At 40.1% G+C, this 14088-nt stretch overlaps 1 protein-coding gene across 7 annotated transcripts in view; it reads left to right on the top strand.

Moving 5' to 3' along the window:
• The window catches only part of LOC126474878 (transmembrane protein 237-like), a 73096-nt gene that overhangs the window by 8916 nt on the left and 50092 nt on the right, over positions 1-14088 (top strand). For all 7 annotated transcript variants that reach the window (XR_007586592.1, XM_050102362.1, XM_050102363.1 and 4 more), the window contains exon 4: positions 8864-9044. Coding sequence is in view for 6 of the 7 variants with exons in the window: in XM_050102362.1 (XP_049958319.1) it covers positions 8864-9044 (181 nt within the window). In the remaining variant the exon portion in view is untranslated. The remainder of the gene's footprint in view (positions 1-8863; positions 9045-14088) is intronic.

The raw sequence follows: 14088 nt of genomic DNA, 5'->3' as shown, positions 1-14088 counted from the left end.
GAGAATTTCTGACCTTCGAATGGCTTCTTTTGCTATTGAATAATACTTTTGTTAATTTCAACTCATCCACCAATGAATAACTGGTTTGAACATTGACTCTCATGTTGATTTTGTAAGTTGATGTGTCATCTAACTATTGGAAATGAGTGCAGTCTACCACAAAGCTATTTACTTTATGGTTTGACGAAGCAACTGTTCTTAGCTGAGTGTTACTAATTAAAGTAATTAGAAAAAAAAGAAATGACTACAACAAGTAATTTCCTATTGTTACATAGCTGGAGCAATCATCAAGAGTACCAATTTGCATTACTAAGAGTGTCTCTAAACAGATTGTAAGGTATGTCAGTGATAGGAATTTGGGCTTCATTCATCAGCTGGCAGTCAAACTAAGGATAAAAATGACAGAATGATTGCTGTATAGAGATGAATGCATTGGCATTGGCCATCGGAGTTGTACAGTTACACAACCAGACCACGAGGGGTGCGGACACCGCATCAGTTGGCAATACCGTCTGGAGACATAGGCAATGAGAAAAGTGTGCTTGATTTCCTCAGTCAGTTATCTTGACACATCGAACACCTTCTGGTCACTGACATTGCTATTCACATGCGGTGACATACCTGCTCCTGGTTATTCTTTCAGTTGGCTATTCAGGCTTAATTTGCACCCTGTTGACAATTCTTGGCTTCACAACTGAATTTTACTCTTGTTTGTCTTTTTGGATTTGTGTACAGCTTGCTGTTGTCCACTTTCTCTCTTCAGCAACTTACTGTATTTCTTTGCAACCACCTAGTGGCACTACCTACCTGGGTAGTGCATTGCAAAAGAGGCAACGAGGCTGACTCTCATATGTGAAACAACTCGTAACTTGCAAAACACTCAGTGAGCATATCTGCTCTCAGACTCATATTGTGGAAGTGTGATTGCAGGTCAACCAATATGGGAAGTGTAATGACAGGTGAACTATCAGTGTTTGGGCTCCCTATCTGCAGATGCCGCAGCAGTAGGTTATTTCATATATCTGACAAAATATCTTTGCAAGGGTATATGTGGGCAGAATAAAAGAATATGAAATGACAAATAGCTTTGTTGGTTATAAGTTCACCATCGGATGTAAATATTTTTGCTTTAGATGTGTTCACCACATTTTGTTTCCAAAAATTGCATGAGGTGAACCTGGTACCCAGATTGATACCATTCCAGGATTTAGAATCATTATTAGAGAATTGTCAGCAGTTATTCTGATCAACACTGGATCAGGCCAAAGACTTTTGAAACACGCATTTCACACAAGTAGTTTGCTATGACTAAATTGTTGCCAGCTCTGTTCCCAGTGTATGGTATAGTAATGGCAGAGTTAGACAGGTTATGGAACTGGGGGTAATTGTGCCAGTTTCATGTAGTCAGTGGGCAACTCCCATAGGCATCATGAAGAAAGCAAATGGATCTATTAGAATTCGCAGTGAATTTAAGGTGAAGATTAACATACAAAGTGAGATCGATATCTACCCAATCCTTTGGCGTGAGGAACTTTTAGCAAAGTTAGCAGGATGGGGGGGGGGGGGGGGGCGTCGTTTTTCAGAGATCGGTTTGGAGGATGCATATTTGCAATCTGTAGATGCAGAAATGTGGAAAATACTGGTAATGAATATGTCTCTTGGAGTGTATTGAGACAAGAGGTTGCCTTTTGGGGCAGCCTTAGCACCAAGAATATATGAAGCATTTAACTCGCAGTTTTCTAAACTGTGTTAACTACTTGGGTGACATTTGGGTGATGGAGGCTACTGTGGAAGAGCACATGCAAAATGTACAAACACTATTTCAACAGCTGCTGAAGATAGTGCCCCATTGAAATCTGGAGAAATGAAAGTTCTTTGCACTGTCTGTGCAGTATTTGGGGCATATGTCAGGCATAAAAGGGATCACATTGACCTCTGTCTACTTCTACAGGGTGGCAGTTATTGAACTATGTGAAAAAAAAATAGTTACAAACTATGGCGTGCACACTCTTTATTCAACAGGTAAACAACACTACAGATATTCAGGTTTAGGTTTTGACGTGTTTGATATGCCTGCCATCATTGGCAGTGATGTGGCACAGACGAATTGTGAAATTCTGCATGACCCGCTGAAGTGTCGGAATGTCAGTGACCTCCTGAATGGCTGTTTTCAGCTCAGCAATGGTTTTGGGGTTACTGCTGTACACCATGTCATTAATATAGCCCCACATGTGTCCTAATCCAGAGAACATGGCAGCCATTGAGACTCATGCGAATGGCCTCTGGGTAATCAAGAGCCAGAATGCAGTCCCAAAAATGCTCCACCAGGACATCTAACATTCTATTGGTTCGATGGGGCTGAGCTCCGTCTTGCATGAACCAGATCTTGTCGAAATCAAGGTCACTTTAGATAATGGGGATACATCTTCTGTATTTGTTATCCCTTACAGATAAAACTCACTTTCTTAAAATTCTCCCATTAAACTGGAGTTGACAGTTTGCCACACCTACTACAGTCCTTATGTGCTCACTTCATTTCATATTTCTTTGCAGTGTTATGCCTAGGTATTTAATTGACATGATTGTGTCAAGCAGCGTACTATTTATGCCATAGTCAGACATTACAAGATCGTTTTTCGTATTCATCTGCATTAACTTTTTTCCCCCCGTTTGGGGCAAGCTGCCGTTCATCACACCAGCTAGAAATTCTGTCTATGTCATCTTGTATCCTGCTACAACCACTCAACACCAAAACTTTCCTGTGTGCCACAGCATCATCAGAAAATGGCTTCTCACCCTTTCAGTCATATCATTTATGTATCTAGTGAACAAGAGCAGTCCTGTCACACTTCCCCGTGGCACTCGTGATGATACTACTGTCTCTGATGAATACTTGCTGTCGACTGCAATGCCCTGGGTTCTGTTACCTAAGAAGTCTTCAAGCTGTTCGCATATCTGGAAACCTATTCTGTAGGCTTGTCCCTTTAACAGTCTGTGGTGGGACACTGTGCCATTTGTTTTCTGGATATGGAATCGGCTTGTTGCCCTTCATCCATGGTTCACATGGATTGATGCACTCGAGAAGCTTCTGGCCCCAAAAAACTTAAAGGAATTGCGGTCTTCTCTGGGTAAAGTGAACTGTTGCATAAATCAACTGAAAGCTTCTCTGTAACAACATGTCAAGAACAGTTGAAAGCATATTTAGGGCTTGATGAGTTTTATCGTTGTTTCACCATCAGACAGAGTCTTTCATCACCTCACCTATTGAAGCTATTAAAGAAAGAAGCAGTATGGACATGGGCAGAGGAGCAGCAGAAAACTTTATTTTATATGTTCAAAAACTTTCTAGATGGTTGTAGTGTGTTTTAGGTTCATTTTCACGTGAATAGTTTTTTTCTGATGGCTCCACTGAGTTTAAATATAGCAAGTATCATACCATATACATAGCCTGTTCTTACATGTGGAGCACATGCTGAGTGTTAAGATAGTGACTGCCTTGCAGTGGGAGTGCAGTGATCTCTGTCTGTGTGTAATGCATGGTTGTTTTGTTTATTTGTATCTAATGTCATCAAAATTTATCTGTTTCGGTTGGCACGGGTGGAGTTTTGGCACACTAACAAGTTACGGTTGACTTGTTGCACTTCCTGGCATGTTGAACTGGCAATGCTGATTGCTTTGCCCATGTTACCAACTGCCACGATCACCTCCTTGATGACATCCACCATGTGCCCTTGAATCTGTGCTCTTTCCTGAAGGGTGACAGTCACTTATGAAATGTCCTGGTTTCCCGCATTTGTAACATAACTGTTCCTGGTAGCTCATACTGGTTTTCTTATCAGTGTGGAGTGCTTTGGATTTTACATTTTCACTTCCATCCTTATCTCTTCGTTGTGCACAAGCAGCCCCCACCCCCGTAACTGCCTGTCCAACAAAGGTGCACATGTAGATGAGTCTAACCAGAAGTGGTTCAAATGTGTTCTGTTGCAACTGTCACACTGTTTCCAGAGCACAGTTCAAGGAAACTGCCAGGTTTCCTCTGGATATCAAACTACGGATGCACATCACAATAATAGACTGGTCCCCTATTACTTCCTACCTCCTTATCCTAAGTGATCCTCAAGTTTTGTTAGCGATATATGTGTCACATCTCAGTACAAAAAATGGTACAAAAGATGAAAAATAGCTGTGGCTCGCCACACACAGAACTCATTGTGATTACTGCTGCAAGCTAGTGCTCAGAGTGAAGATGTAACCTGTACAATAGTTAGTGTGCTTTTGTTTCTTAGGTGTTTTCTTCACTTTTTTTTTTTTTTTTAAAAAAAAAAAGTTGTCATACATTTAATCAGGTTAAGGAAACTCGTGCTCATTTCTATGATCACATTTATTGAAATTTAAACATATGATTATGTTTTGTGATAGTCTGTCAGGAAATGCCAGTTTATAACTATCTGCATTTTGTTAGAAAGAGACTGCCACCTATTCTCAAGCTTCAGAACTGAACTCACGTTCGTGGTACAGGATTAAATCAGTTCCCTTTCATTGTCTGTTTCATTTCTATCCAAATATTGTTGATGAGGTTGAGGTCTGGGGGCAGGAGGAGGTCAATCGGGAAGAGTTATCCCATTCTGTACTGTAAATCACCTGTACACAAGAGCTGACTTAGTGTACTGGAGACTGGACCTGTACAAAACACATCACTCTCTTGGGATTCAGTTGTTTCAGTGGTGGAATCATTGAAGGGTGCAGAAATTTTGAGACTCCAGTAACTTTATTATATATGTGATTGTTAACATGCTAAAATTTGTGCACTCTAATGTTGTGTATCATTGAGTGAACGTATAGAGTTATGGTGTTGCTGTTGTAGCTACTAATGTTTGGTAAGTTTTGTAGACTCGTGGTTTATTTATGTATTGAACACAGCATTTGTCTTGGCTTAGTTATGAATGCCGGTGTTGAGAAGGTTTTGTGCACCTTCTATTTGAGGTATTCATTGGGCTATGAGCAGTATTGGGGTGCAGTAGTCAATATTATGTTATGATTTCAGAGCAAGTGCAGCAGAAAGCCATTACCAACTGCAGCTCCAAGGGATACACCAGACAGAAGATCCTGTGAACCCAAAATAAAAAGTGGCGAAAAATATTACATCAGTCTGGATAGAGCTTGCTCAATAGCATCTTATGAGACATCATACATTGTGTAACCAAGTCTGAAAATAAAGTAATTTTTGTCAATTAAAACTCTAGTCTACCATTTCAGGTAGACTGGATAAACCACTGTTTTGTGGTATAACATAGTTTGACAATTGTACGGGAGTACTCCATGGTTGGTATGGTCACAGTGTAATGCAATATAACTAACACACTCTATAAGACTATAGCTATCTCTCTGCTGCGTCCATAGATTTTTTTCATCCACCTTCAAGTGTGGTTTTAATGCGCACGTGATCTTTGTCTCACTCGGATTTTAATGTTTCGACTACTGATTTAAGCTTGAATTGTTCAGTCATAACATGGTTGCATGTTTCATTCTGTTTTCTCATGAACATACTGTAAATTTATTTCTCAACTTTCTATTGCTTCTTGAAATTCTCATGTATTCTTTTTGTCTTGATGTCCCACCCCCTCACCAGTTTAATTTGTGTTTATGTCTGTGTTCAAGATCTTTCACATACACGTAGTATCAGTATTGTTATCATTCATTTTAGCATGAGGCCTATTTTTTCTGAAAATCACAACTATTCACAGTTTATAGTTTCCTCTCCTTGTCGATTATGGGTTGTTTCTTAATTACCGACATTTGACAATTGGTTGGGTGGAGTTCATTAAACACAATTAACTGGAATATCACAATTAGTTTGTTATACCCTTTGATGTACCTTAATATTGAGTTATAGTAATAAAATTATGCCATGAGATTCAAATAAAACTTCAATTTCTGTGAAGGCTTCATTCCCTAATTGCAAATTACTGTTCAGTTTTATTAAATTATTATTATTATTCAAAATTGTTAACGCTTTCGTGGCCAGTTGTTGACAAACTGGCTATTTGCTTCTGTCTCGGGTTCTTTGGCCGATGTTCGTCTGATAATTTTACTGACGTTTCGCCAGCACGAGTGGCTGGCATTGTCAAAGCTTCAACCTCCATTGCCGGTGGTGGACTAGAGCCGAGCTCGCAGCCGCAGACTATATGTACCTGGCACGCCAATGACTGAGGGCTTCTCCGCAGTCATTTCCGGTGCAGTTCTCCTCATGCTACCTGCGACAGTCGTTCTCTGCAGTACGGGAAGCCAGGATCCGTTTACCTTAAGGCTTTCCTCTTTCTTGTTGAAGCTGTTCCCATGTTTGTGTATTTCTACAGCTTCTTTAAACAATCGGCCGTGGCAGAGCACGCGCTGAGTGGGACCGACCCTGTAATAAAATTCTCTGACACAGAAGTTCTGGCTGTAGAGTAGCACTATCACACCCGCTTGTTTAAAGAAGCTGTAGAAATACACAAACACAGGAACAGCTTCAACAAGAAAGGGGAAAGCCTTAAGGTAAATGGATCCTGGCTTCCCTTACTGCAGCAAACGACCGTCACAGGTAGCAAGAGGAGAACCGCACCGGAAATGACCGCAGAGAAGCCCTTGGATGTTGGCACGCCAGGTACATATAGTCTGCGGCCGTGAGCTCGGCTCCAGTCCACCACCGGCAATGGAGGGTGAAGCTTTGACAATGCCAGCCACTCATGCTGGCGAAACGTCATTAAAATCATCAGACGAATGTCGGCTGAAGAACCTGAGACAGAAGGAAACACACAACAGAAAATTATTTTTACTGTCTTTTGCTGTTTTTTTAGAAGAAGTACATGCATTCACACACACAACTACATAGACACTCAAAGACACATGCCCATAGCCACGCCAAGACTTGTGCGTGTTTCCATGTGCAACACATCAGTCATCTGTAGGTCACTCATTGCCTTTCACTTATTTTACATATTATGCCGTTCAGGTGTGTACGTTGTTGTTGTTATTATTTTTATTTATCTACTTGTTTGTCTTTTTTTCATATTGGTCAACAAGGAGAGTGAAGAGTGTAACAACTTCAATCCCACTTCTTTTTTGTTTCCTATTTTTCCATTACTCCATCTTCTATCCACATTGTCCTTTCCTTTCTTCTGCTCATGTTGCTCAACTGCCATAAATGTAGCCAACTCCTTACAACTTTTAATGAAGTTCCATTATTGATAAAGTATCCAAATGATAGGATTTTATGACGTCATCTTTTGGCCCTTCTCAAGAATCTACATTTACATTTATATAGATGCTCCACAAGCTATTGTACAATCAGTGTGTGGTGAAGTGTACCCTGTACCACTACTAGTCATTTCCTGTCCAGTTCCACTCGCAAATAGATTGAGGGGAAAAAAAGACTATCTATATGCCTTCGTATAAGCCCTAATTTCTTGTATCTTAACTTCATGGTCTTTATTCGCAGTATATGTTGGCGGCAGTAGAATCGTTCGGCTTCAAATGTCGGTTCTCTAAATTTCAGTCATCCATCTTGCCATGTCCATCCTTATTGCTTAAGAGTTACATATACATTCCTGTTTCTGCTGATCATTCAAGACATATGGTGAAGTAAAGAAACTTTATTTTTACACCAAAATCATTTTTTATTTCTATTTCTTCCCTATCTGGAGGGTGTAGTTTAGTTTTGTTTGTAAAACGTTGGTACTGTGGCGGTGTGTGCATAAGAGGCAGATGGTGGGGCGATGTGCACGGGTAAGAAGCAGCGTACTACATGACACTCCAGTCAGTAGCCTTAATTTGTCATGTTGGCTTGTAGCAAGTGCTTTGGGGTGTACATAGAAAATTTAGCATGTTTTCATATTTTTTAGATATGGTGGCACTACTAAGCCACTGTAGTGTTCAGTATGGGTGCATACAGCAACAAGACTAGTAGTATGTTAAGAAGAATGAAAGGTAGTTTTCTGAGTGTATAAATTCCACTAGGGAGTGTTGAAAGTGGGAGCAATGGTTGAGTGTAGTGCTCATGCCAGCATTGCCAGTTACCAGAGTTGGCAACGGGTAGACTGTGAGGTGTGGCTCAGAGATACAAAGGAAATGTGCACTGTGACAAAATATTCTCCTTCTCTCTCTGCACAAAATTCTTCACACAGCTACCTTCTAATGTTCACACCCTTGTAGCACACTCCATTCTAAGATTCGTGTTTGATTACCAGTATGTATAACAAATTTAGAATTTCCTTTAGATCAAGCTAATTTTTATGGAAGGTTTGGGCTTCTTTCTTTGTTATTATCAGGTATGTGCAACAGTGCACTCATTCTTGTTCATTTCTGTCTTTCATCTTATTGTTAACATTTATGACATTGCCAGAATACCATTATGTTATTACAAAATTTGCCAGAATGTTTTAAGACTGAATTTCAAGCAGCTGTGAACAGCTTGCAGTAGCACGGAAGCTATTTTACCTGTCTGGAGTTACAACTAGAGAAGATTATGGTGGTACATAGCATACAGAGTAAGTCTTGGAACTGGCTGTAATTAAAGCAAAAGTAACTAAATGACATATAATTGACAATGGAGTGACAGCAACTATATCAAATGCAGCTGACTATTTGAAAAGATGTGACACAAAGATTGTAAAAAAAAGAATTTATGTATTATTTTGTCTTTAGATGGACTGCTTGTTGTGATTATGTGAAATTACAATATTATTATGTACCTTTCAGTAAAAATGTCACACTGTAATCTCCTTAGATAGGTACTCATTGCTTTATAAATGCTGACAAAATTAAGTTATTTTGATGACTTAAACACCATTGGTGAGTTGAGATAACTTCAGTGTTCATATTACAGGTGTGATGTTGCACAAATGTGTGGGCTCCATGCAAGGAAGTTGTGCCTTCATCATTTTCCAGACATTTTGCTGCTGCTACTGTATTTGTGCACTTTGGTAACAACTGTTGTCACCAGCTACTGGGATGAACAACTTGCCTACCACCATCATAATTCAACTGGCATGTGGAAAGATGATGCTGTATGTACAATAAGTATATGTTGTGATCTTCTAGATATACATTTGGATGTATTGAAAATATACAGTTGATAAGGTTACTTTTTGTGATGTATGAGGGTAATCCCAAAAGTAAGGTCTGCTATTTTCTTATAAGTACATTGACCTGTTTATTTCTACAATGGTTTACATCAGTTTACAGCTTGAACATTTAGCTATTTTTCAACATAATCACCATTTCTGTCGATGCATTTTTGTAGAAGCTGTGGCAGTTTTTGTATGCCAGTGTCATACCAGCTCGCCGCCATGCTGTTCACAAAGTTATGAACCTCTTCTTTCACCTCGTCATCAGAGGTGAACCGCTGGGAGCACAATTAATGCTGACAGGTACTGTGAGGCTCTGAAAAAACTCAGACGGGCAATTCAGAACCGGAGAAGAGGAATGTTGAGCAAGGGCGTACACATTCTCAATGACAACGCTCACCCCTGCAAACCGTTGTTCTCCTGCAACAGTTTCAGTGGAACATAATCACCCACCCGCCTTATAGTCCTGGCTTGGCGCCCAGTGACTATAACCTGTTCCCTAAGTTAAAAGAACATTTGGCCGGAAAGCGATTCAGCTCCGACGACGAGGTGAAAGAAGAGGTTCATAACTTTCTGAACAGCATGGCGGCGAGCTGGTATGACATGGGCATACAAAAACTGCCACAGCGTCTACAAAAATGCATCGACAGAAATGGTGATTATGTCGAAAAATAGCTAAATGTTCCAGCTGTAAACTGATGTAAACCATTTTAGAAATAAACAGGTCTATGTACTTATAAAAAAAATAGGAGACCTTACTTTTGGGATTACCCTCGTATATTCAGTGTGACACTTATTTTCAATTGAAGGTAGAGGGTGGGGTCCAGGAGGCGGAAGGATTTGCTCACAGTGTTTGTAGCATTCCGTATTGGTTACACATACTCCATGGGTGGCACTAAGTCCTGATGGTTTTAGGGAGTTCTTAGCCTTGATTCAGTTCTGATTTGGGAAACCCGAAGTTTCTTAGCAGGTGGTTGCACAGATATGAGAAATGGAATGGATAATCCAATTAGAATTAAGAGGAAAGCAGAAGAGATTGAGAAAAAAAGTGTGGGAGAGGTAGTTGGGGAGGGGGGAGTATAGAAAAAAAATGTTGAGTATATATTGTGCGTGACGGGGGGGGGGGGGGATGACGATATTAACTATTGGTGCCGATGCTCGTAAAAATACGGGTGTGCGCGGCCTGCCCAAAATCCGGCGCCCGTAATTTTACGGGAGCATGTGTTCATTCTTCCCCTTCCTTCATTTGTGTTTTCTTACGGCTCCCGCTTGTCTGGGAGGCGCTGCATGGACTGTAGTTTGAGTATTGGTCACTAGCTGGTGCAGGCATGCTGTGGAAGGGTGTGTTTCCCTTTTTATTTGTCGGGTTTAGTGAGTGGCGATTTTTTCCCGCGTGGTCTCAGTAGCGTCGACATGGTGAAGCGTGGCTTGACGGGCGAAGAAATTGCTTGCGAGTTATATCGTGATTTAGAAGAAAGTGACGTTGATTTGTCAGAGGAAGATATTATAGATTAATCTGATGATGATGATGTGGACTATGTTCAAGAAGAAGTTTCTGTCAGTTCAGGTAAAGAATTCTGACAAAAAACATGTATAATTTTTGTTCAGATTTTCACTGAAAAAACTCTCAGTACGTAATTATGATTTTATTTGCAAATACTACTTTTCTGATAGATTCAGAAGAGGAGAGCAGGTGTCCAAGCATTTCAGCAGCAAGTAATCCCGTCAAAATTGTGGCTGAAGAATGAGCGAGACTGATGGTGAGGGGGAAGCCGAGACCTGCGCGCCGCACCGATTTCGAGGAAAGTTGGACGACTACTGATCGTGCACCAGATATCGATCTATTCTCAGGACAATCCGGAATATGCAATGTTGTCAGTTGAGACCAGAACAGTGCACCTCTAGAATTTGTTTCATATTTCCTGACAGACAGTATGATGAAACATATAAAGGAGCAAACTAATCTGTATGCTCAACAATGCATCAGGAACTTACGAAACACAAATTCCCTTTCACCCACCTGCTCATTATCAAAATGGAAAGGAGTTACACCTAAGGAAATAAGGAAGTTTCTGGCAATTGTAGTCCATATGTGTGTAAGTGTGAGGCCACGTGTCGTGTAATTTCTGTCCAAACATCTTGAGCCGTGACAGATTTCTTTCTATTTTGAGAAACTTCCACATTAGTGATAATTCCTTAGCTAAGAGGAAAGGAGAAACTGGCTATGACCCACTGCAAAAGATGAGACCCAACCTAGATAATGTGTGTGCTAATTTCCTGCGTGCGTATACACCATCTCAAAAAATTACAATAGATGAAGGCTTGTGTAAATTTCGAGGTCATGTGTATTTCAAACAGTACATGCCACAAAAACCAAATAAATATGGTATGAAACTGTACATGTTATCCGAATCTGACACAGGTTACATCTGGAATTTCTCTGTTTACGCAGGTGAAAGTTCTGACACGGTGACTTTGGTAAAGACATTGCTTGCAAATCTGTCAGGAAAAGGCTACACATTGTTTACGGACAGATTCTACACAAGTCCAATACTTGCTTCAGAACTGGAAGCAGCAAAAACTACTCTTGTGGGAACAACAAGTAAATCTCGGCAGGGATTGCCTCGTGCTATGAAAGATCCGAACCTTCAGCGAGGTGAACTTATTTTCAGGCGTAAAGGAAATATGTTAGCACTGTGTTGGAAGGACAAAAGAAATGTGCATATGATAAGTACAAGGCACACTGCTGAGATGGTCACTTTCACTGATCAGAGAGGAAGAGAGAAGTCAAAGCCAGCCTGTGTAGTGGACTACAATACAAACAAGTTCAGTGTTGACTTATCAGATCAGCGATTGTCATATGGTACATTTGAACATCAAACTGTAAAGTGGTGGAGAAAGTTGGCATTCCATGTTATACTAATGGCGATTGTAAATTCCTGCATATTATACAGTAAGGTTACTGGAAAACACCTCACAACATCTCACTTCATGACAGTTATCTGTACAGATCTTGCACAAAGCAAACAGATCTTGCACAAAGCAAAGATCTTGAACCCAGACCTGGTCCCTCTGGATGCTCAAGACTATCAACTGGAAATTATTTCCTGGGAAAGATTGAGACAGAAGTCGGTAAGAAACAGAAACAAAAACAGTGTGTAGTGTGTTCTCTGAGAGGAAAAAAACTGACTGGAAAAGTGTGGCGAAAGCCACAAGCTACCAGTGTAGTGAATGTAAAGTAGCACTGTGCAAAATGCCGTGCTTCAAAATTTACCACACAAAGAGCAGAACTGCGTCTTAAAATGGTTACAGGAGGTTACTGTAGATAAGACATACTGTATCCATCATAATTACAATTTTTGTGTAAAATAAAAAAAAAAATTCCTTCTAGAAAATACAGTGAATATACCTTTGATCAATTTTTCCTTTTTTCAAAAACAATGTTATAATAATAACGCTTGTCAAAAGTATGTATTAATTCAAGAGAAAGGTATTATATATGGTTTTAAACAAGAAAGTTTAGGTTTTTCAATAAGAGTAATTTTATTGCTATAACTGAAACCTTTCATGGGTTGTAGTAGTTTAAAATACGTTAAAATCAGCCAGTCTTTATGGTAGACACCTGCGCACAATGGCTCAGGACCCAAAGTGTTAAACCGAGGAGGGCTGCTGGAGACCAAATCTACATCCCCAGTATTCAAGAAATTGGGGTATCCCAGTACCCTTATGCATGTGGTGTATCATGCACTGAAGCCCCTTGAGCCATGTTGTTGAGTTACTCAGTAACTAGGTGACCCCAAGTCATATTTATTATTAATTTTGATGTGATACGGGCATTTAACATTGGAATATGTCAATCTTTCTTTTAAAAAATGGTGTAGGATAACTGTGTATGAAAAATCTCTTAAGATATGCTAAGCACTGCTGGAAAAAGCATACTGTTGTGTACATAGTTCCACGTAGTCAGCGCATACACAACTTTCCCACTAGAGCGTGCCCCGCTAAGCACAACAGCGCAGGCGCAGCGCTCGTCCATCTCCGCACTACGAGATGGCGCTGCCTTAGAGACGGACCAAATTCTGCTTCCACCGATCCGCTTATTAATATGTAACGCAGCAAATGAGATTGCTGCTAACGTAGAACCTTTCCTCCTCGCGGATCACACTCGCACAGTGATACATGAATGTGAGGGGTATTATAACGAGTGTACAGACCTCCGATTAGTCAGTCTGCATTTGTCTGCACCAGTCTGTACCAGTTTGCATTAGTCTGTACCAGTCTATAATCAAGTTTCAGTCTGCATGTAAGAAGATTATCATATTCCTGTACATAGCCATGAAGATAAATGTATAGACACTTTGTCAAGTATCAGAGATATGTGAGAATAATATTAACGTACCAAGACCAAAGGAACTTCAGACTGTCAATTGTAAACAGCATCCAGAATCAAGTTACTTAATGTCTATGCTTGTTTTTATTTTAATAAGTGTGTGTGAAAATTAATCAAGTTCTGTTTAAAGTTGGTCACCGTCAATCTGCTACTCTAAGCGTGCAAGTGGCATTTCTATCATCTGACCTAACGGCAGAAGATAAACACGCCACAATAAGACCATGAGTCATATAGCTGACACTCGCCTACTTCATTAGAGCGACAAGTCAAATAATCTGATGGTGTGTGTACCGAAGATCTTACAGTACACACACCACACATACTATAATGGAGTTCTGTGGAAACAAATTGTCATCACCGCATGGTTAAGACTAGTCTGTGTCCTTCTATACATTTCCCTTTTTCTTTGACTAAGGAACAGTGTGAGAACAGAAACAAAAAATAAACTTAAAAAGGCAAACCTAATCACTAGAAAGTAGAACAGTGGTTTTTGTGGTGTCTGTGACACATCACAGATTTTGACACTTGTTTGAAGGATTTAACAAGCTCCTAAGTAGCTTCCTCAACAGTAGAAAAACTTGCTACTATAATAGC

This window comes from Schistocerca serialis, chromosome 4 (genome assembly GCF_023864345.2).
Source record: "Schistocerca serialis cubense isolate TAMUIC-IGC-003099 chromosome 4, iqSchSeri2.2, whole genome shotgun sequence".
NCBI lineage: Eukaryota > Metazoa > Arthropoda > Insecta > Orthoptera > Acrididae > Schistocerca > Schistocerca serialis.
The sequence above is the reverse complement of the archived record's forward strand: the minus strand, read 5'-3'. Positions and strand labels throughout refer to the sequence as shown.